General features: G+C 37.9%; 1 protein-coding gene across 4 annotated transcripts in view; it reads right to left on the bottom strand.

The window, feature by feature from the left end:
• LOC105431139 (uncharacterized) overlaps positions 1-24,579 on the bottom strand; it is a 60,447-nt gene that overhangs the window by 14,663 nt on the left and 21,205 nt on the right. For 2 of the 4 annotated variants that reach the window (XM_089076571.1, XM_089076573.1), the window contains 2 exons: positions 7,780-8,066; positions 1,286-1,420 (listed from right to left, as the gene is read on the bottom strand). In XM_089076571.1, coding sequence (XP_088932697.1) covers positions 1,286-1,420; positions 7,780-8,066 — 422 coding nt within the window. Of the gene's footprint in view, positions 1-1,285; positions 1,421-7,779; positions 8,067-9,048; positions 11,631-24,579 lie in introns of those variants that run through there. The other 2 variants (XM_011645140.3, XM_011645139.3) reach the window with 2 other exon arrangements.

The following is a 24,579-nucleotide window of genomic DNA, read 5'->3' as shown; positions in this document are numbered from 1 at the left end:
AACTGGTCATCGATCATAAGATGGGCGCAATATCCAAGGAGAGTAACTGCGTTTATTGCGTCGTTGGCACACGCAGTGCACGCGAGCTGCATCATCACTGTTTCAGAACTGATCGCCCGAAGCATCCCATAAACGAGCACGAGTATCCTAGGATCAATGGAAAACGGCCAACGACTACCCGAGGACCGATAACTGCACAATTTACCTTGCGCGCAATCTCGTAAACAGAAGAGGGCTGATTCGCAGTATACTTACAGTATATTACAGACGTATCTGTTAAGATCATTTTGTTTTTGTGATACACGAGAATGCGTCAATACGATACGAGGGAACCTTCACAGCAAAGTTGTCTCTGTTTCTCATGATATGTCGTTAAGGATCTTACCCGGTGATGATCGTGCAGGATGTAATTTACTACAGGTAGTAAGATCACGAAGACGTTTCGTTTCCTTCGTCTTTAACTAATAACAAATCCTAACTTGTAGTCCTAACTTTAAATAAAACCTAAAACTCTAAATAAAAAATACTTTTAAATCAATTAATCAAATTAATTTTTTTGTTACGTTGTGTTAAATACATTAATAGAAAAATATAATTTATCGTAGGAAAATTTCTTTGCGAATTTCTTAGTAAAAGTAATATAATAAATATAAATATATATGAGATAATAAAACATTAATAAAACAGAGGAAATTGAAAAAGTATATAAAATTAAAAAGTATAAATAAAATAATACGTATAAAAAGATGAGAAAAAACAATAAAAATTTATATCGAGACAGGTGACTCTTGAAAAATAAACAAAGGAATTGTATTTCATACTTCGACCCAACATTACTTTCCACATTCATCCCTTAAGATATCAATGTGTAAAACCGGAAAGAGGGACGCCTGACACGTGTGTTACTGACGCCTACTGACGTTTGCGTAGGTGGCATGTGTACGTAATGTTGCACACACGTGACGTCCGATTAATAAACGCAGGATTTCGTAATGATTGTCGGACAATAAAGTCGTCCTCAGTGGGACGTCCAAAGTGGGACGAAAACTTCGTTATTGCAGCTACCAGTCAGAAGTTTATCAATTACAATGGACGTAACAAGACTTACATTTATTGTTGAGAAACATATATAAGAAGAAAGAATATATGCGAGAAATATGAAGAAAGAAAAGAAAGTGACCCAAGCTTCACGTTACGCTAGCGGCTATTGTCCGGAAGGAAAGACAAGAAAGAAGAAATCAGTGTGTTTTATTCACCGTGAGTTATCGAGGAAGATCGGACTCACCTCCTGAACCCAGGCCTGCTGCTTGATCGGCGCATCCGGTGCGATGGCGACTCTTCCGGTCCTCTGTTTGTACTCGTGAAGAATAGGAATCTTGGAATTCTTGTCTCCTGACGACAGGATCAACTCGCGTTCTATCTACAAGGAAGAAACAACGATTATCATTTACTTCGAATTTATGCAGATTTTTTTTTTAAACAGACCTACCAATTTCTTTGGCTATGTATTTTCAATAATAATCCTTAAATAGTTAATTAAAATAATCTAAATAACAATATAAAGTACTGTAATTTAGATATTGTGCATAACGTATCTGTTATTGCTTAATTCATTTCTTATTCATTTCTTTCCATGCAAGTTTCATTCGCTTTTAATCTGCAATTTTCAGTGCTTTAATTTTAAAATATACATTTTTATAAAGCCAGTATCAATTTCATATATTAAAATAAATTCTTATACATTATACGTAGATTAAAAAAAAAAAAATCTATCCTCGCGCGTATATAAAAACCATTTTACGCTTCTCGCTTATTTTTAACTTTTTAATTTTGCACCCTAATTTTTCCCGTCTTGCAATTTCCTCAAATTGCGATCCCTTGCGGGAATAATTGACGCGTTAAAGCAAATTAATCTGCTGATAGGCTTCTTTTCTTGGGCTCACGCGCAACCGAGCGCGATCGGGGAGGCTCTCTCGCCTCGTATAAGTAAACAGAGCAAAAACAAACGGACGATGTGGTAGCCCGGAGACGCGCCATTGCGCCGGGAGATTTTCCGTGCCGGCTTTCTCGGCCGCGCCGTCCACGCCAGGCGGAGCATCCGTGTCGAAGCGGATTCGCACGCACGGCACGATGATACGCAAAGTGCGTGCACGGCCGCGCGCCGTACGCGAGGTGCGCGTTCGCGTTGCGTGCGCGTAATACGCGCGCGCTGCGGAGTAGGTGTCACTGACACTAAACTGGCTGCAACACCGCGCCAGGCCGCAGCCCCGGCTACGCCGAGCACCGCCGCGCTCGAGAAGAAAGCAAGCGTGATGAAACGAGCTACCGCCGCGGAAAATAAATGCACGCGGATAGGTAAGCCCCGTGCATAATCACGGCTAACGAATACGTAAGCACGAGCCCGCGCACGTAGGTACACGTACGAGAGTTCGCGTATGTACGTTCCTCCCTGTACCGAGAGGATTACCTCCCCGAGACCCGTTCGATTCCCGCTCGATGATTCGCCGATCGCGTCGGGACAACAATACGCAAGAAGAGTACTTTAAATGATCGATCTCCCGCCGTATGGGAGATAAGATACGCGTCGGTAGCCCCGAGGGCTCTTCCCTATCGTTTCTTGCAACATTCGGAGTCTAATCTCGAGGACGTTCGATCTATGATTCGAATGAAAAAGATTCGGAGGAAGGCGAAGAACGAAACATTTATTGTGGATTGTCAGGATGTTAATGCATTCGTTTGTCTCGGACATCGAATACCTATAAATATGCGATTCTCTGACAGCGAGATACGAACGATATTTTTATTATGTATGAATGCATAATAGAGTAAACGCGATATATACATTGATATATGAACGAATACATCTGATAAAATACGAGTTGTCTGGTTTCTCACAAATCATTTAAAATCATTGACTCGAAAAAGATATGATGATTTCTTCATCATCAATGTGTTTAGAGACATGCTTTTTTTAATTTTAATTTATTTAATTTTTAGATAATTTATATTATTATTATAGTAATAATTTATTCTAATAATTTATAAATCCTTTTTTAATATACGATTCACGCATTATTTGAGAAAAAAACAGATCAATTGGTTTCATGTAAGACTTAATTTGTGAAATCGATATAATCAATAACCGTGTTAACGAAAAACGAAAATTAATAACGAGGAAAACATGCGTTTATCGATAGCTTATAATTTCCGTATATTTCATAGTAAATATGATCGGATTGTTTGCACAAAAGGTAATAAGCGAAATAAAGCGACAATATTTAACGTTTTAAGCACGTCAGAGAGATACAAAACAAGGAGATTTATCGAGAAAAGTTGAAGAATATGCGGCGCAACGTAATTTTCTTCATGCGACAATTTCATGCTGTTTTCTTTGCTCGCTCTTTCTCTTGGAAGTAATCCAAACGACTACATATCTCTCTTCTTTTACGAAAAAGAAACCTGATAGTTACCGCGGTGTCTTCCGTGAAGGGTGGACAACGGAATGTGACGTCACACATCGGCACACGCGCACACGTGCGCATACCCGCACACGCGGCGGGGTATTGCGTCATAAAGCTGGATTATAAAAGAAGCTTAGTGGCGACGGAGTGGCCGATGTTTTGCGGAAGAAATAAAGTGTGCTAATAGAGGAACGGCGTCATGAAACGGCGCGTAACGTGATGCGTAAGGGCGTGAGGCTCGCGAATAAAAATACCGATCGATTCGCACCTTCCGGGGATGATAATAGGATGTGATAGAACCCCGAACGACCGTATGCCTGCATCACTGATATTGGATTTCCTCCTAACTACGGTTCTTGCGCCCGGCACTTAAAAGATATTGAATCTTTGATGGAAGACGGTCTTTTACGAGTGGCGCCTTTAGTGGTAATAACCTTGAATGTAACCGCTATTATTGGTCGCAAGGTGGCCAGGCATTCCAGAACCCTCAATCTTGAGCTCTCAATTAAACATATGTGCGTTTCGTGTTTGAGGGATTTTTTAACCGATATCGAATTAAATTAAATTAAATCGACACCCTTGACGTTTCTCAAATTCACAACTGAAACATACAAAATTATTCGCAATAAAGTTAATTATTTCCCCTAACAGAACGGTTTTTACTTTCTCAGAATTTTAATCCGTCTTTCGGTTACTTACCATAGAATCAAATAAGTATAAGACACAATTAGCTAACATCAAAATTTCTTCCATTTCTCAAACCTCATTTTCATTTCATTAGAAGAAGTTTGCTATAATTATTTTAGTCTACCAATTCATTACGTTAGAAGCCTCTGCATTTTCATTTAAGTTATAAAGCACAAAGTAACGATTCGAGCATGAGATGGGAATGTAATTACTCTTTCTCTGCCAAAGAAGAATTAATTCGTAGAAAGACCGTAGGTTTTTGGTATAATTAAAACATTATATAGATTGATCGCGGCCTGTCAATGTCCAACGAAAAAAAGTTAATTAACGCTAATACAATCAGACAATCTAATCAATCAATATAACGGGGGTCGTGCCATTTTTAGAATTTTTCTTGATTGAGCAAATTCATACGCATGCATGCGTACGTGCGTGCGTGCGTGCGTGCGTGCGTATGTGTATTTACATGTGTATTTACATGACGTCATCACGCAAGCTATCGGTGCAGAGAATTGGTGATGAAGGTACCGATTGAAATGGCAAAGACCGAAGGGTGAGACGCGGATTTGCTCCGATTTTATTCTCACCTGCGGTCATGTCGATTCTTCCTACGGAGAAATATACGGTGTGTATCTAAACGGCTATCGCGAGTAAAGCCCTCCTTCCCGACTTCCGGCGAACGGTACGCGCGTATGATGCCCCCTTTGTCTCGGTGGAGAGCCTCTGAGAACCTTCCCAAGAAACGTAACTAGCGTACAACGAACTGTTACCGAAGATTTCTCCATGGACCGCGTGCTAATTCCTAACGCCGAACGCGGAAGATCAACCGCGCCATCCGTGCCGCGTGATTACGCGAGTACGTTCCGCTAATTAACTGGAATTGACTAAGGTCAGGCGACGAGAATCAAAAGATAACTCTTTGATAGACAATGGAGAAAATTAGAAATTAAAAATGAATTACAGGCGTCAATGGAGAGATAATGACGTGGTGATAATTGACGGCCGAGATAAAGCGAGAGATAACACATTCAGAATTCATCACTCAAATTTTTACATTTTACATACTTTTGATAGAGGAATACGTACGATTAAACATCCATCTGAAATAATAAGACAGAAATTTCGTCTCGTTACAAATTTTAATTGCAATCTGTCAACAAAAACTTGGCGTCAATTCTCGTGATTCTCCGGTAGAGGCAATTGAATCCGCCAACGTCGCGCTTAACTCCGTTCAAGAAACCTGGCCTAGTGTAATTCTAGAAAGCCCGACCATTTATACCGAATAAAGTGTAACGTCATGAATTCTACTTGTTCCTTTCCGTCGTGCTTAACTCCGGCCCCCGCAAGAAGAGGCATCGAAAACGTGCCTTGTGGAATCTCCTTATTCAGAGAGCCGCATGCATTCGTCGCGTCATCGGCGCAGCAGCTGAATCTCGATAATTGCATGAAATCGCCAGAGGGAAGCCGCGACACTACTGAAGTTTCTACAATTAATGAGTGTCCGATCGAAAGCATAAGCAACGACAGCTATAAATACGTTCGAAGGAAAGAAAGTTTAACTTACTGTTGCGCAGATGCGTATTAAATGTCCTAGAACCTGCAACTTTCGTTCTAATAATGAATTTGTTAATAAATCTGAAGCAATTTTCTCTTTAAATTAGAGAGTTTCAGAAGAAGTCATTAGTCTTCTTTAGTCTTTTTGTTTTCTCCATATTAAGTATTCTACTATAGGGATAAATTAAAATTAAAAGATAATAAAGATTTATTTAAATAACACATTTCATTAGTTAACATATTTAAATAATTTTTAACAATTATTATTAAATAAATTGTTATTATTTTATTCCTTCTTTAATAATTTTTATTTTTATTTTTATCGTTACAGAAAAAAAGAGCTGCAGTTTTTAGTCAAAAAATAAAGCTTTTAAATTTTTTAATCTTTCCTTTTAGTACTTATAGTACTTTGTACAGCCATTGTAAACATTCATTTGATTATGAAAACATGTTTCCATCCATACATGGAAATACACTTCAGCTGCATGTGAAATTAACGCTCGGTAGTTTGTTAATTAGTTCATTTATGATACACAAATTATTAGGATTCATTCCGTTAAAGCCAGCAAATGATTTAAAGAGTCACTCTAAGAGACATTGTATGTCTCAATTAATATCGATGTTGTTATTTCTATAAAAAAAATTGTATATGAATATCTCCCAGATGAATAAATATAATTATCTAGAGTTATACAAAAACAATGATAAAAAATTCTCTCTATTTACCAAATGCAGAATTTAATTTATCAGAAGCAACGCGTGTTCAACGTTCTTTGAATAGACGCTTTAATTTTTCAAAGCGCAAAACAAGCAAGCGCATGTCAGCTAGGAAAGCATACCTATTTTAATAAAAATTTTACAACATAAAAGACTGCTGAAAGCGAGCAAAACAAAAAGAAAACAAAAAAAAAAGAAGAATATTACAAAAATGCAAATACACGACTGGAATGTGAAAAGATGCATCGAGTAAGAAGGCACAGAAAAAAATAGTGTTTGCTGCGAGACGGCAAAGATTTAGAGCCGCCATTGCCTGCATTATGCGTCGCGGTGTCGCTCGCGGTTTTTTTTTCGTCTCATTGTTCCTGGTACATACATGGTCGACATGGCGAGCGAGGTGTTGCGCGTTCTCGTAGTCGGATAATTAGTGACTCGCTTATTCAGCGAAGCACTGGCTCCGGGTGAGTTCTAGTTCGGAAAGCTGAGCAAAGAAACTTTCTACGCACGAAACAGAGATTTTCATCGCATTACACTGTGATTTCGACGACTTTCGACTTCTACGCTATTGCACACACGTGGAATTAATTGTTATGTTTATTGATGAAAAAAATTTTGACGCGGCAATATTAGAATCTAATTTTCTATATTTTCCATATTTATAGTTATTTTTGAATTTAAAATTATCAATCAATTTTGTTACAATTTTAACCAATTTTTAATACCGTTTTTTAAAAACGTTTTATATCTTAAGCTTCCTATCTTTGAGACTTATTAATTTCCATATCGTAGAATCATCTCGAAAGGAAGCAAGATAATATATGTCCACTATAATTTTATCAATACTTATATCATAATGTCATATATTTACTAAAGTAAAGAAAAATGCTGATAACATCAATAAATTGCATTCATCTTTATAATGCTTATGATAGTTTCTTTGCTCAGCTTTCCGAACTGGAACTCACCCGGGGCCAGTGCACCTTCGCTGAATGAGCGGGTCACTAATTATCCGACTCGATTGAACTTTTATCCGTTTCAAGTATCTTTTATTCATATCAAAAATAGTCATTATTTTATCTTCTATCGCATATATTCATCATATTTATTAAAATGTAAATATATAATGCAAAATGTATATAAAATTTATATGATAAAAATATGATTCCATAATTTCCACACGAATTTATCCAAGCCTTTATTTTCTTATGCTAAAAGTAGGAAAAATCAATAGTAAAAAATACGTATTGTTTTACATAATATGTCATGTAACATACCGGAAATTCTGGCATAGAAATGATTGACAAAAATAATGACGCTGTTTACGTTTAATTTTACCGTTCATGTCCATTATCGCACTTACCGGAAATTTGCTGCTGTGAGTCTGCAAACTAGCCGCCTGTTGAGCCTGACCCGAACTCTGCTCCTCCCCGTACAAGGGTGGCATTCTGTATTCCGGTGCGAAGGGCTGCCCGGCTGCGCTTCGAACCTGCCCGTCCTCCGCGACGCTACTCCTTTCCGGACCGGAAGTCGTTCGCAACGACGTACGTTCGGCTACCGACTGCTCCCGATGTTCGTCCTGCTGAACGTCCTTCTGATTATTTGACACCGGTTTCGACGGTGGCACTGGCTTGTAAGGCCCTTCTTCATCTGTAGGGAGAAACACATAATCGTTTTTAGTACTTTAGAATAATATCTCAAAAGCATACAAAATAATTCATTATTCCTTCACTCGAGATCTCAAAGGAGAAGTTACGAAATGCAATGCAAATGACGTGACGATTTGGCTTTGGAAATTACGCATTGCGAATATTTTATCTAATCTTGTAGTAAAAGTCTTTACACATTCTAACAATTAATGTCAATTTTGTCATTATTCTTTGATTCAAAAGAATATTAAAAAGAAAATTATGTGTATGCGTATAAAAGAATATTAATATATATTTATTGTCACGACATGTTCTGAAATGTTTGTGAGTTTGACACGTATATTAAACAACTTATTCAAATAAAAAATATGGTTAGAAAATTGCTATGTATTATATAAATTTACTGAGAACTACGTTAGAAATATCTTATACTCGTAGATAAGAGCTTATATCGCAAATAAGAAACGTAAGCTACATTTCCCACTAGGAACGATGAAAATTTCACGCAGTAATATTTATGCAAGCCGGTCCTTTAAGTCGATAAAATATCAAAGTGCATAAAATCCATGAATAAGATAATTCGCTTCTAAAGCTAAAGTACGATTAATGCCCGCTAATTTAAATATACGCTCGTAAATATGTCCCTTTCTCTCTTTCTCAACCTCTTCCTCGTTTTTCCCAACGATTTACGCACTAAAGTCGCATAATATTTTCCATGCAATTACGGCAGAAACGATCGTAACGCGGATGATCGTAACGCGCATATGTACACTGCATTATTAACGTCATATTATATCTCTGCTACGTCCTAACTACTCCGCGTTAATTCCGCAGAGGAGATGCGATATACGCGTCTCAGTGCAACTAGATCGCAATTAAGGTTATCTCCCCGGGAGATAAAGCCGCTTGCAAGCTTATGAATCCCTCATTTTGCGCGAGCTGTGCATTAGAAAGATCACCGCACCGTGCGTTTGCGTATATACCTTGGCTCTGATTCTGCCGCCTAAGACGATTCTCCTGCTTAACTTTACGGACGGTGGTGGCCATCGCGTGTTGGCTGACCATTTCTGACGAATACTTTCGCAAGTGTATCTCGAGTCTCCTGCTTTTCGTCCCGTCGATGGTCACCCTAGCGAACGAGCTATCGACGCCCCCGTGACAGGTCCCCCGGGTCTCCTCGATGCGTGTCGCTTCACATAATGGTCTCGTCCTTTGACAGGGCCTTCTCGCCCATAGTCGGCGAGATAGTCGATTACTATAATCGTCAGTCTACGATTTAAAATTTAAACTGGGCCGCAAATCGTAAGGAAAGTATATTGCCACTGATCGGTGAGAGAAAATGTGCGGATGATGATGGAGGTAAGGACCACCCAGGATGCGATTTCTTGTTTAAATTGAAAGCCTTTTCGCCGCACGTCAGCAAATTCTTTGTTTTACACGAGAAGGACGGCGATGACAGACTACCAGCTGCTGCGCCGGACACGCCGAGCACTTTATAAGATTACAAAGTTCATTAGTTCTCCTTCATTAAGATGTTGCAGCAGTTTATCTCAAATTAGTTTTGCTAATTTCTTCGCACGAAGACCGGACAATTTCACTTGTTGAAATTCATTAATTTGTATCGATATGATGTATCTTTTTTTTCCGTAATTGATACGCGAGATATATAATGATTTCACTTTAATTAAGGAAACGCAGGATGATAACACAACGAATTAATATGTAAACTGTTTTGCTAACGCAACTTCGGGAGGAATTGGGTTAATTAGCATTCTTCTCCTCGCGACAGACTTCCGTTTCACATACAACCTTTTGTCTCGCCTACGAAAATCGCACGGATCTTTTTTCTTTTTTTTACCTCAAAGGCCGTCATCATCTTGTCACTTTCACGCGAAAATACTTATTGTTCGACGCAGTGAAAATTCTTCTACTTTTCATGCGGTTGCGCACGAAAAGAGAACGCATTTGGAGTCGACTATGGAATAACTTTCGTTGTTCAGCGGGTTTTATATTCCACGAAAAAGTTCGTGCTGACGAACTGAAATTTCCAGCGTATTCGCCTCGCGAAGAAAATTGCAGAACAGTGTCGATCGTTTTCTTCGATTTTCTACATGAAAAACTCCAGACATTTATCACGAATGCGGTACTTAAAAATTTTTCGCGTACTGTTTCCGAAATGAACGTTAATGTACAATGTCTCTCGCAAATTTATCGTTTCCTCTCTTTTTCGCACAGAGTAAACTTTTTCTACGTCATAGCTTAATGGTGTGCGTTCTTTTTCCTTCTCTCCTTTTTCCTCCCTCTCGCGACTTGATTCTTGTAATATCCCGATCCAATTTATTCAACCGCTGCCTTGATTACTCGACGATGTTATTTGCTGCTCCCCGAGACTTCCGGCGCTTCACAATAAAACATACTTTGTTTGCGACGATAATGCAACTTCAAATTGATGCTTCTCCTAGATTTTTTATCCCTTATTAATTCACATTTTCCTCTTGATTGATCGATCTATCACTCACTTTCCCCCTAAACCTATCGCTTGATGAAATCTCTTCGAGCGGAACACAGCTTCCGTATAACAATAACGAAAAGTTCAATTGATTCGATCATTCACTTTTCACGAAATAAATCCACGTCCAATTTTCTTTCTTGTTCGATTTCGATGAAATTCCGCCGGCCAATACGGCACACCAAATTAAACCGATGTCCAGCTACTTGTAATTCAGTCCCTCAGTCAGTTCGCATTATTACTCCTGGATCTTCGGATTACTTTTCTCCGATCCTGTTGTCCCTTCCCTTAATTTTCCTCTCGCGGTGGAAACGGCCAACCAAATATTAACGAGCCTAAATCCCAAAGCTTTCGCTCGCGAGTGCACAATTAGCTCTCTTCGAAAACGCCACGAAGATCCTCCTCGAGGATAGTACCGGCACGACGCGGCACAACTTTTCTTCGGGAGCTGCTCGCGCGTGACTCGCGTTCGCGCAAATGCCGAGCGCGCCGAGTTCGAAAGAAGCGGATTTTCCTCGCGCGCACGAGAGAGCGAGCGTGTATAGCCACCTTAGAACAGCCCGCGCCGGTGGAGCTCAAACTTTCCATTGAGTGAACGTCGTGGTTCCGCCGTTCTGACTTCACTTCCGGTATCGTCCCACCACGAGGAGGTCATTATAGATACAGCGGCGGTGGGAGCGAGCGAGACGGAGAGGGATGAACGAACGACAACGGGGAGCGATCGTCGGGGAGCGGACAGAATGAGACGGTCCGAGGAAGAAAGAGGGAATGACGCGCGACGTGAAAAGGAAGAGAGGTAAAGAGAGAGAGAGGTCGCAGGAGGGACCAGACCGACGTACCGGGATAATTTATTCCGCGCTCATACGCGGCCGGGCTCCGCGACGCGCATCCGACGAATATCAAGCTGCCTCGTCGCTACCGCGACGATCTCTCGATCGCCGATCGTTAGATCCGTAGCCTGGAAGAAGGCACGAACTCACGTCCATGATGAATTTTTGTTTCTCTCGTGTCTGCCGATTCGCAGTTGAGCCCTCGTACTGCAAATCGTCGTGTGTTTCAAGTGAATTAATTATCTTCTCCCGTTTTATGTGAATAGATGAGAGAGAGAGAGAGAGAGAGAGAGAGAGAGAGAGGGAGAGAAAAATATACTTTTTTATTTTATGAGATTGAGATATAGTTCTGACGACTTGGTGGTGAAATTGGAGTGCACGTGTGCTTTTAACACGAGATGAGATGGTGCCGCCGAACCTTTTCTGTAGTTCTTTATATATAAATCGGATTAGGATTCTAAAGTTTCTTAGTCGGACGCTCCGCTATGGTTTAGGATTAATAAGAATTTTGTGCGAAATTCTCTTATAATTCCTCTTCGTGAATTTAATATCTTAACAAAGTTACGAAATGTAACGCAAGAAATTCGACGAAGTTTAATCATTCTCAGACATACTTAATTCAATACTAAATTACGATTTTTAAATGAAAGACAATTGCCAATTTTATAACAAACATTAATTGATCAATTTATCAATAATTTTATTAGTTTAATTAATAAATTTACAATTTTCGAAATACAATACTGATTACAATATCTCTGTATTGTTACAAATTTATATAACATATAATATTTCCTATATAAAACTATTGCATATTATTTCTTGTTTTCGAATTAAAATTTTCACGTTTTAAGATATAATTATATTAAAGTTGAAAATATATTTATTGATTGTTTGTGTCAAAAGAATTAATTTTACATTTCATGTTTGAAAACTAAATATATACGCGCATAATTTCTCATTTATAAATAAATCCGTCAAATCATTTTAATACCAAAACCAGAATCGTTTTCTGAGATAATATGAAAAACTCATTTCGCATCGTCGTAAAATAAAGTCCTCACTCGCTCGACCGCTTCCGTTCTTATCTTGCATTAACGAAACACCGTATCAATTACGAGCGACAGTCCGAACGGGGGAAACAACTTTACATCCAAGGCAGCAACACGGGGCGAATTAAGGCCCATGATTCGAGGGAAGAAAAGAAGGAAAAATCCGAACGTCGAGCACTTGCTTTATGGTTCGGCGAGATTTCCACCGCCGGTAATAACACGCTGCGCTGAGAAGCAGAAAAAAAGACGCGATCGAAACACAGATTAGTGGTTGCCGATTGCGTAGAATCATTATCGGGAATGTGGGGCACAGCGCAGATAAAAGCAAATCGAGCGGTCTTTCGCGGTGATCGGGGAAAGTCGGCTCGGGCGAAGATGAAGAGGCACGAGCTTGACTCTACTTTAATTTCTACCTCGAACAGGCCGTACAGCTCAACATCCAAAGTCGTTGATCATCCTTTGCCATGTGAGACGGCTTAACACGTTCCCATGCTGGATATATTTCTAATGCATTAAATGGATCTCACGACTCAATTGAAGATAACAGATTTTAATTGGCAGTTCCGCGACCTGTCTGTTTGGATTTGCAAATAAGCGCTTTCCATCAATCAGTATTCGTAAAAAAGAATAATTCGCTCGCGATAAATCTTATTTCCGATCTTATTTCTGTCGCAATTTGATTACAGGCAGCCACTATTGATGGCCACTACTGTATACTACGGTATACGCAGTGGCGTAATTTAATTTCTCAGCTGACGTCTCGAGGAAGCGTAACACAGTTGTTTGCGTCTTCGCTCGCGAAATGAGATAGATAAAGGTCTTGTCACGACTGAAAAATCTTGCACTTTTCCACCCACCTCGCTCCATCCTATCCGTCACTTTTAACCACCGTGATGGATCATCGTTTTGACGCGACGGCATATGGATTACCATCTTCCTTCCCGATGCTTCTGAGATCAATCAGCGGATAAGGAATCGCGATTGTTATTGGTAGAGCGCAGATTTCAGTTACGCCCACCTGTCAATTCTTCACCACGCTTCGATTTAAAGCGCGTCTTTGAAAATTTCCCTTCGCCATAAATTTTCTCGCTCACCGCACTCGATCCGGAATCTATAATTACGTTGGTTTTTGCTCACCCGCGAACCACGTCGATCCGATACACTATTTCCAAATACGGAATTTAGAGTTGTAAAGCCGGGTGACACGTGCTGCTCACGGGAATGAATTCGCGCGAAAGTCGTCGTGCGGATATCGTTCGCATACGCGAACGCGTTCTTACGTAGGTCGTTTCCTATTTTCTCGACTCTTCCTTTTCCACGACGAACTCGTTTCTCGACAAGCGACTGAGCGCGGCGAGCGCGGCCGAACCGATATCCACTCCGGCTGGAGATGCTTGTCGATCCAAGATTTTTAACAAACCACATACCTGCCGTCCTTACCCCTTTCGCGGTCGGCTTGATGGCTGCTCGCAGCCACTATCGATTTCTACTATCGAGCCTGATTATGCTCGCGCGAAGGCGCGTGAAACATGTTCCGAGATTATACACGCGAGCAAAACGTACGTTCAAGGAAAGCCCGAGCGAAGTAACTCAGTCTGACAGTGTAGTTACAGAGTGATACATGGAAAATATGGTTTTGCTGAGGTATTTAAAAATTTGGCCAGATAGAAAAATCTGAAAAATCAATGTTGTTAAACTCAAATTATTTTCAAATCTGTATCTGTATCAAATTTTTAAATATCTCGGCAAACCTGTTTTTTTTTTCTGTTTATGTAATGTAATGTAAAACGTACTAAAAACAAATCGTATTTTTTTTTTCAAACTCCGCCATCAATAGAAAATATTCGCGACAAAAATCTGTTTGCATTAATACACCGTATCGTATTTCCTTGAATATAAATTACGAAAATATTATAGCGGACGACAATGTTCCATTTTCCATGATAATAGCACCGTGTTATTATGCAGACCTTATATAACTTTCGTAGTGCTGTTATTTCTCCATTTCGCTCACAAGTTTCGTTGTTTGTGCTTCATCATGGAAGAAGTTATCGCTAATAGTTGCCGTAGCGTGTTCATGTTATAATCTCCATTGGAACGCAAATAGTTTCATCAAATTGTTAATTAGAACCTTTCGTCTTCAGATTTTCTTGAGATTCATTTTTTTATTAACAAAAAAACTTTTTATTGATGAATAAAGACAAACAACATCTTACTCAAGAAAACCATGCAACATTGATGTAAACCTCTAAAAAAATATGGAGATTCATGAAATTAAGAAAACAGTTCGAAATTTGTGTTACATAAGCCACAAATAAAAATTGAGCCAGTAGAAATATAAAAAATTTAGACACAACGCACTATTTGCAACTAAATACAACTTCGAACTTCCCGAATTTTTTGACGCATTATCAAAACTCGAGTAACGGTTGAAATCTTAATACAAATTTGATCGAGCATTCTTCTTAGCTTAAATTTCCTGCCGATATTGACATCACTTTCGCACCACACTGCTCTCCTCTCCCATCGTTGGAATTAAATCCCACGTGATTCTCGCTTTTCTGATTCCGAGAGGATATTGCGCTCGCATCCCATTTAACCGGTTCGCTATCGGCGAACAGCGCGACGTCATCGAAAGATGCGTCGTGACGTTCGATGATGTTTCGTCTCCTCGGTCGCTTCTCTATTCGCTTTATGCATTCCCTTTATCGCCCGCTCGTTACCACGGTACGCACGACGAATATGTGGGAAATATCGCGTCAAGGCTCGAGTTCGCTTGACGCTGCCATACGCTGTCGCATTCGATGTCGAGTTTACTCGTCGAAGTTATCGGCGACCCTCATCGACTTCCAACGCGAGCTCGCGTTCCATCGCGACGCTCGAAAAATAGATGCGAATGCATATGCAACATTGAAAAACTGACGGCAAAAACGCAGAAGAACACCGCAGATAGCACTGCTGATAATAAAGGGAAAAAAAATCTTATCTTTTAATATAATCATCCAAGTCAAACGAGAACGAAAATTGGATGACACTTTGAAAAAAATTCCAAAAAGATAAATATCTCAAAATTAAGAAAATTAGACTGTCTATGCGTTAAGTCAATGCTCGGTGATATAATACAGTTTACTTTTCTACTCGAATTCTCGTCTTACTCATTGAACGCCTTTAGAAAGTTGAAGCAAGCTATCTTCATTATTTTATACAGAGGGAACAGAGGGAATAATAGAGTCTCATTATCATAGTTATGATAAGTTACAAGCAAGTTTATTTATAGAGTAGAGCAACCTCCATCCATAAATAAATTTAACATAGTCTTCTTGGTATACTTCTTGTTTTTTATTACGAAAAATCAAGATATCCGTTCCATCTTAACACATATATCTACATTTACTCAAGGCTTTCTTTCTTATTTTCTTAGCCTTACACATTCAATTCCGAATTGAATCAGTCTAGAATGACATTTCGGAATTTTTATTAATTTGACTTCGTTAATTAATTTAAGAACGAACGATTTTATCATACGAAAGGATCTCAGTTGTGTCGGTGGCCGAAGGAATAATGCTAATCCGGCGCCCGGAAACTAAAAGTGGTCACAGGATTAAAGAAATTGTAATGGAGATTGGAGAAGAGATACGCGCGCAAAGCACCTGGAATTCAGGAATTTCTTTAATCCCGTTAATGTCGTGTAGGACGATTCACACGATTAACGATGCCAGGGGTCGTCGAGACGACGCTTAATGATACTTCTTCAAAGATCGATCCTGGAATTCTCACAGTTGCTTGGGAAGATACCCCGCATCCAGAGGTGCCGGGTAAATCGTCCGTATCATCAGGCTTTGCCCCACATCTTGTATGCACATCGACGAGCAGACAGTCACGAATTCGTTTACGAATTCTGTATCGCAAATTCACGTGGGCGGTCATGCTCGCCGGTCGTCCGAGTATCCGCTGGCGAAGATAATCCAACGTTGCAAAATGAGAAAGAGAAGCGGAGAGAGAGAGAGAGAGAGAGAGAGAGAGAGAGAGAGAGAGAGAGAGATAGAGAAAGAGAGAGAGAGAGAAAGAGAGAACGTCGTCGTTACGACACAAAAATAAATGGTGCCGCACCACTTCGTGGAGACAGATTTCGCGTGTCTCGTATCTCGCGGTTCTCGTCACGTTGGAGGATCGATAGGATGCCCTATTGTCGTTAGGCTTTACTCTCGTCGTTACTGACGCGTGGGCGTCCGCAACGGCCGGCAAATTTCCCGAGTGGGCGGTGGAATTGCGCTCGGTAATAGCAAGCTCTCCTTCTGTCTGCGACAATACGCGTAATTCCAAGACTCGAATTATATTTTTACAAGTTATTTGGAGAACATTATGTCTAAAAAAAATGTATGTAATGTCTACGAAAGCATCATTGAATTTACTTTTGTGTCCTATTTGAATAAAATATATAATAGGTAAATGTAAATAAAATATGCAATATAAAATAAATATAAATATATATATATAAATAAATATGAATAAATAAAATATACAATATAAAATATATAATACACTTTTCTTTTGAAAGATGTTCAAGTCGACGGAATCTACTGATACCATTTGCCATCAGCTGCAAACGTGAGAGTCTTATGCGGGCACGCTAAGATAGCACCCGATTAAACTGATGAATTACATATCTGCGCTTTCCTAACGGTAACACAATTGTAAAGGAAACACGCGAAACGCGGGAAGTATAGCGGTCGCGGGTACGTCGTCGCGATGGGAATCGAGGTGGCGGTGTAGCTTGCAGTAATGACAAATGGTGAGTCCACCACTTTCAGGGCGGGTTCCATTGACGATGGAGGACGACGACGGTGGACACACAACGGTGCCCGTGAGAAAATACGTTGTGGACGAGAAGGAGGTGGGGGAGGAAGAGAAGGAAATGGAGGAAACCTATGTGTGCGCGTCACAGTGAAGAGTTTACGTGGTAGGTAGGTGGGTCGATCGAGGAACTAGACTTCCACTATGGGCACACTTAGGCGACTCAACCATGCGTGCTTCCCCGCACTCGCGAGCGTCACAGGTGAGCTGAGGGCCGCTCGTCGCGGAACGAGTCCTGCCGGAACGTGAGCGCGTATGTGGTAAAGAAAGAAGAAACGGGCGAAGTAGGAGAAGAACGAGCTTCCCGCTCGCTAATCGTCGCGCTCCGCTCGCTCCGAGATAAGAAAAACAGGTGTAGGGTACACAGGATAGCCCGAGGTTCACTGCCCAGCCCTCGCAGTTTTTAAACTCCTTACGGATCATGACAACAACTCCCGCATAGTTTTATCCAACCAAAGATATGATACAACTAACACTCTTCTGTAACTTCCTAAAGAATCATACTCGAAACACGTGATTTGTTAAAAAAAGGGAGATTTAAAATTTTGTAAAAAGAATCTTGTTAATATTTCTGATGTAGCAAGCTAGACACTTGATTTACGAAAATTTATTTTTAATATGCGTCCGCACGATAAAATTATGTTGTTGCATTGTTGTCCATCATTTTGCTTTAATGTTATATCATAAAACATCCTTTTTTTAGTTAAATAATGATATTTTACTCTATCACATCTTCATACTTGTTAAATATTATTTTTAATATTACTTACTTGTTAAATATTATTATTATTATTATTATTATTATTATTAAAAATTTCATATATCGTATTACTGTTACGACGTTTTGTTTTATAATATCTGCTGCTTGCCTCAGAATAATAAACCGATTCTCCTCTTTCCATCTTCGTCTTCCTTTCTATAACATTTATTGCCTCTCTTGTAACGTCGCACGCCCTTCTTATCGCAGCCGCGCAATCGCGCAATATGCGACAAGTGAGTATACACACTACGAGTTAAAAGGAAAATACGAGATTTATGATTAGTCTGTCGAAGAGGAGGAAGGCCAGGGCTGAATCGAGGAAACGAATCGTTCCACGCTACGGTGCACTCGTGCAATCGTTAATCGAACCTCCAGTCTTTCTTTGCCGCGGGAGCGAAACTGTGTCGATACTATCAGTAAGCACCGAAGGCGAGTGAACTGACCGTAACGATGCCAATAACGATTTGCCGAGGTATCGATCGTAACCATTTTATCAATATGGAAGAAAACACCCTCGAAGATAATTAAATTACTTCTCGACCGCGTAGGTCATAAAATAAAACAAAAGATTCCCCATAGCGAAAGACTCTTCAGCAGCATATTTAACACTTGCTGCTTTGTTAAATTCGATTTATATTTTTGTGATACTTATAAATTAATATATCCAAGATTAGCATTCAAATAATATTTTCTATTCGAGGAAAATCAGTCTGGAAAGGGAGAGATTAATGTAAATAAAATTGATAAACATCTTTAACTCTATCGAAGAAAAAAGATGAAGCGAATCTAAGGTATTCCATTCCCAGAGATGTAATTAAGTCATGTAGCGCATCGACAAGACGGTGAGATCGCGTGCCGCGATAGCGAACATCGCGAGGATGATGGAACGACAAGTTCACGGGTGGACGTGAAAGTTAAAAAAAGCACGGTGTGACCAGGCATGAGACGTTGCTATAACTAAGCTCGCTTTCCCGCGAGCCGGATCCGGATTCGTCGTTTTACGTCGATGCCGCTGTGTTACCGAACCGGTTAAATAACCCATGCATATTCAAATGCCGCGACGAAGACGACGAGGTCGGCGCGACGGCGACGACAGCGACTGATATTCCCTCGCGCAGCATCCGCGCGAAGGACCACTGTAAAGCCGTCCTTCATTTTATTTACGATCGGTTAATACGACACGCTTAATAATGCTACTCTATTCGCTGGCGCATTTTACATTACGGGCTTATATTATAATATTGCAATTTAACGCCGGTCCCCTTGCATTCCGACTATGTCGTTGTCGGAGCAGGGCGCAATTATTTTCGCCGGCATTACCGCGTAAATGCGGGTTGAAATACGAAGAGAAAGAGAAATTCTAATTGAAATTATTCATATAGGCCGTTGTGTTATATTTTTATAACAAACATGCGCATTATCTTTTTATAGGGATACACGTATGATTTTATTTCGTCCAATGTTATATCTTTTATAAGCAAAATGCACGCAGAAAAATGTATTACTAGGACAGCTTTTAGTTATTCAACTTCAACGTGAGAGATAAAATAGTATTGCGTTTGAAGTAAGAATTGGGTCATAAAGGTTCTCAGCGCAATTTCTATTTTCTAAATAAAGATAGAAATAGGTCACTACTGGTGACATACGCGTGACCAGTTTTAGCAGTATTAACTTTACTTTCTTGCCTCTTTCTAAAACTAGAACTGGCTATTTGATTAATAAAACATTGTGATCCAAAACAGGATACGGAGTTGTAGCATCAATCAATTCATTATTACGAATTAATCGGGCATGTAAGAAGCTAAATCTTTTATCAACCCACTTTAAGAACATTCATACATTTGATTCTACAAAAGTGCTTTCTCTAAATGCATCATTCTTCAACGGCGACGTATCAACATATTTTTTATTTACCCATGTATCATATATTTTTGAAGAAAAGACTATGCAGACGTAATGCGGACGGTGATAAATTTCGTGCTTTACGCGCGGGAGAATTTCGTCTCAGTAAAAAGGCTTTAAGGCCGACGACACGTGCGGTCTTTCCTTGCGAAATCATTTCGTCCTGGCTGTCTTGAGATTCATTCTTTCCTCGCCGTGGCCAACCTTCCTACTCGCCTCGCACGCATCCGCTTTATTTTACTCCTATTCTGCTTCTGAACGGGCGAGCGAGCAACCCGTCCGTCCGTCCTCCTGTTCTCTCATCGGTCCCGCTGCGTGCTACAAACGGCCTTTGAATAGCGTCTAGTTTTTGCCGAACAACTAGTTTTACCGGGGGAGGGGGGGGGGAGGGGGAGAGTTTCATTCTTCGCTCTATCCGCGAGCGCTCGTCCTTCGCGCATCGAGCAACCGTGAAAATTAATCTCTCAACGCCGTAAAATTCGAGCGAAAGTGAATGATGTTCCGGAATCCATAAAAACCGCCGCGATCCTTAAAATTTGAAGGGTTCATTGATTATCGACCATTAATGATCATTCACCGTCAGTACTTCACGAAACTGTTGTTTAAAAAAAAATGTAATTTTTTTATTTTAATTAATAATATGTATATAAAATACTATATTATTATCCATATGTTAGGAGATCCATATTACAATCTTTACATATTAAACATTTTATAAATCTTTATCAACGGAGATTTTGTTGATAGATTCGAATAATATTAATAAAAAAAAGAAGAAACATTCTCACAAGATAATAATTTCTTATTTCTTTCTTAATGGGACGTAATGGGGATATATAATAATAATAATATTGTAAAATTGCACTGCGGCAGAGCATTAATTAGTAATAATTTTTATGCGTGCGTTATATATAAATATCAATCAGCTTTAATAAACACGAAACGAGGTTACCTTGAGACGCACATATTAAACGACAAAAATGCAAAAAGAATCTCATACGGCGGACTATAAAAATATCCCCGGCATGCAATCTCTCCTCAATCACGTTCCTACTTAATATTTTATCTTCGAAAGTTGCGCCACAGCTTGCAGCAATAGCCTGAAAACGGGGGATTAACCTCGGTTATAAAATAATATTAGTCGATCATTAAGGAAGCATGTTAATTAACGATCCCTTTGGCCGGCGTTAGCATAAATTCGCCTCGCTCGTTCGTCGTGAGATCTCTCTAAATCATCGCGGCCGCTACATTCCGCGTATTTCTTTCCCATACGCGTGACATTTGCAGCACTTTGACATTCCCGGCATAAAAATTGCAAAGAGATTAATGGTCGCGTTAAAACCCCAAAGCGCGAGTTCCCATATTATCGCTGAAACTTTATCTCTATCGTTTGTAACTCAATGCTGGCACATTCGAAGAACTGGAACGAACAAATAATGTGTACTGGAAATAAGAAGAAACATATATTACTTTTTAACATTCGAAAATAATAGTGCGTCAGCAATTTTGTTGAGATAAATGTTTGAATGTTGCTTGAAATATAATTGCAAAATAATGAAAATAAGTCACATATTCAAAAGCAGCAAAAGATCTGCAAAAGATTATTTTTTTTAATATTTTTAAAAAATATTTTATATAAATTCAATTATCTTCTAAATAAGTGATTATTAACACTTATTTATATTAATTAATATATATAAGCGAGTTTAGATAATTCATGTAGTATAAAAACAAGGAATTTTAATATTTCTCTCTCGAAATTGGAACATTGTTTTATGGTCAAGGAAGGACACATACTTTATGCTTGATCTACATTACATTCTTCTCTCTCTATTTTCAAGGTACAAAATTCATTTCATTCTTCTAATTCCAAGACGTTGATATGGTAAAATAATGTAATATAATAGCATGGAACTATTTATTAATATAATACTATCACGAATAATAAAAAAAAATAATATGTATATAATATAATAATTTTTTGCATGTATACATATATAGAAATTTGAGCGACGGATTGAGAATTATATTAAAATACATTTTATATATATATATATATATATATATATATATATATATATACTACATATAACGTTCTCAAGCAAAATATAAAAGTTATATAAATTAAAAACTTGATTTGAAAGAATTCATTAACTTTTATATCCTTAAATTTGGATAATGACTGAAAACATTTAGAATAAAGCATTTTAAAAATCATATTCAGTTTCTACAAATCTTTTTGGCAAACTTTTTTTAAATTTATTTTATTAGAATACAATTCTTAGATATAAACAGAAATTGTAGGATGAATATTTTATCAGTTTGCGTTCGTGCATATATTTTCGGAAAATGAGCTCGTAAGCACATTTGTCTGGTAAAATACAAATTTCCAACGTTAATAATTTTACCAACGGAAGAAGATAATTGAATAGAGAAACTAATGACCTGCAAGGTTTAAAACATCGCTTTATTGACGTCGTTGGGCGTTGCTAGCAATTTTGCTGCTTCGTTTCAAAGCATGTTACATTTTATTGCGTGCGCGCGTAAAATATTTTATTTATATATATGTATATAATCGATAAAATTATTAACAAGCAGTGTTTAGAAAACATCCCTTAAAATTAATAAGCACTTAAATATTGAGCTTGCAAAAATGCTAAAAAAACGTTATATTATTAAGTTAATATGCAATAATTATCACGTTTTAGAATTATTTTAACATACAAAATTTTGTAATAAAAAACATTATTTTGCAATCCTTAATTTTAATGTTTTCAAAATTTATTTTTAAATAAAATTTTTTATGTAAACAATAATATTCTTCTTAAATCATCTCTCTCTCTCTTTCCCCCCTCTCTCTCTTTCTCTTTCTCTCTATCTTTTTAGAAAAGCAGTTTCCAAAATTTAAGAAACTATTAGCATGCCCGCATAATTCTCTTTTCCATTATTAAATAAAAAACAAAAGTATTATATTTCAAGATAAGTTTTAATGAATTTAAAATGAATTCTTTAATCAAATGATTGTAAATATAATATAATAAGTAGTAAATTAATTTTATTTATTATTAAGATATATTTATTATTTAATCACATTATAGATCTTAGAAATCATTTTATCTAAAAATTCTCAGTTAGTTAACTTCATTAAATAAAATAATTAAAAAGCACATACATATGTATAATATTGTATCGATTAAAAATATTAATTATTAAATACGCGTTTATTTAAAATATATAACATCTGAATATATAATCTGAATATATCATATAAAATACATATCTGAATAACAGAACATTAATAACAGAACATTAAATTAAAGAACAAAATTGCGTCTTGGAAAGAAATACGACGAACACGAAGTGATTCGCGACACAACCTGCCCGTCCGACCTCAGAGGCGTGAATGATAGCGCCCTGCGACCTTTGGCACACAGCGGCGCTCGGCGTATCGGTCCGCATGAAAACAAACAGCGAAGGCCAGTTACCTCAGAGTTTGTTGTTAACATTATGAAGCTTTTTTATGAAGCTTTTAGCGAATATTCGTATACGTTTTAAAATCGAATTCCAATTTATTTGTTTTCGTGCGGACCGATACGCCTAGCGCCGCTGTGTGCCGAAGGTCGCAGAGAGCTATCATTCACGCCTCTGAGTTCGGACGGGCAGGTCGTGTCGCGAATCGCTCCGTCGCATTATTTCTTTCCAAGACGCAATTTTGTTCTCTAATACAGGTTTGTTGTTAATATTATGAAGCTCTACGTCGAATATTTTTACGTTTTAAAATCAAACTCTATATGAATAAATTATAAAGTAATAATTCCTAGAAGCCTTTCTTCGTATTAAGTATAAATATATAAAGTCTTTCATTCTTTTTCTGTCTTATTTTTTTTTTAGATTATCTAAATTATTAAAAAAAAAAACAATAGAAAAAAGAATAGATTTAGTAGATTAATTCCACAATAATAACGAATATTTTTACTAAATTATCTACTACTAAGTCATCTCGTGATTATCTTTAAAACTGAAATATTTTTTTTCTGTAATAATCTAATTTGAAATCCAATTAAATTTAACTGTCATGTGCAAACAATCATTTAATCATTTTTTAATGAAAATTTATAATTAAATAAAATTAATTGCTAGTTTCGGTAAGTTTACGAAAGCACGAAATGTAAAGATAATAATCCATATCCATCAAAATTAATTTAACATAATAAAACATGAGTTAAGAAATACCCTTATCATACAATTATCTCGTAATTCATTAAATATTTCATGATAACAACACAATTTGACACTCAGCGCTTTACAATTATTATAATCAGTCATTAACTCAAAGCGATAAACTCTTAACTCATACAAATATCGAAACAATAGCTCTTTCTTTCCTAAATATATATTAGATATTTCCTAATTTGTTAACTTCAATCAGAAAATAAAGCGAATTAATTATTATTCCATTGCGACATTCATGAATCTCATTTTTAAAGACAACTACGAGATGACTAATTTAATAAAAATATTCGTTATTATTGTGGAATTAATTCACTAAATCTATTCTTTTTTCTACTGTTTTTTTTTTTTTTAAATTAGATAATCTAAAAAAAATG

This window comes from Pogonomyrmex barbatus, unplaced genomic scaffold (assembly GCF_055798465.1).
Source record: "Pogonomyrmex barbatus isolate J1 unplaced genomic scaffold, ASM5579846v1 scaffold2, whole genome shotgun sequence".
Taxonomy (NCBI): Eukaryota; Metazoa; Arthropoda; class Insecta; order Hymenoptera; family Formicidae; genus Pogonomyrmex; species Pogonomyrmex barbatus.
Note: the sequence above shows the minus strand (reverse complement) of the source record. Positions and strands in the feature narration are given on the sequence as shown.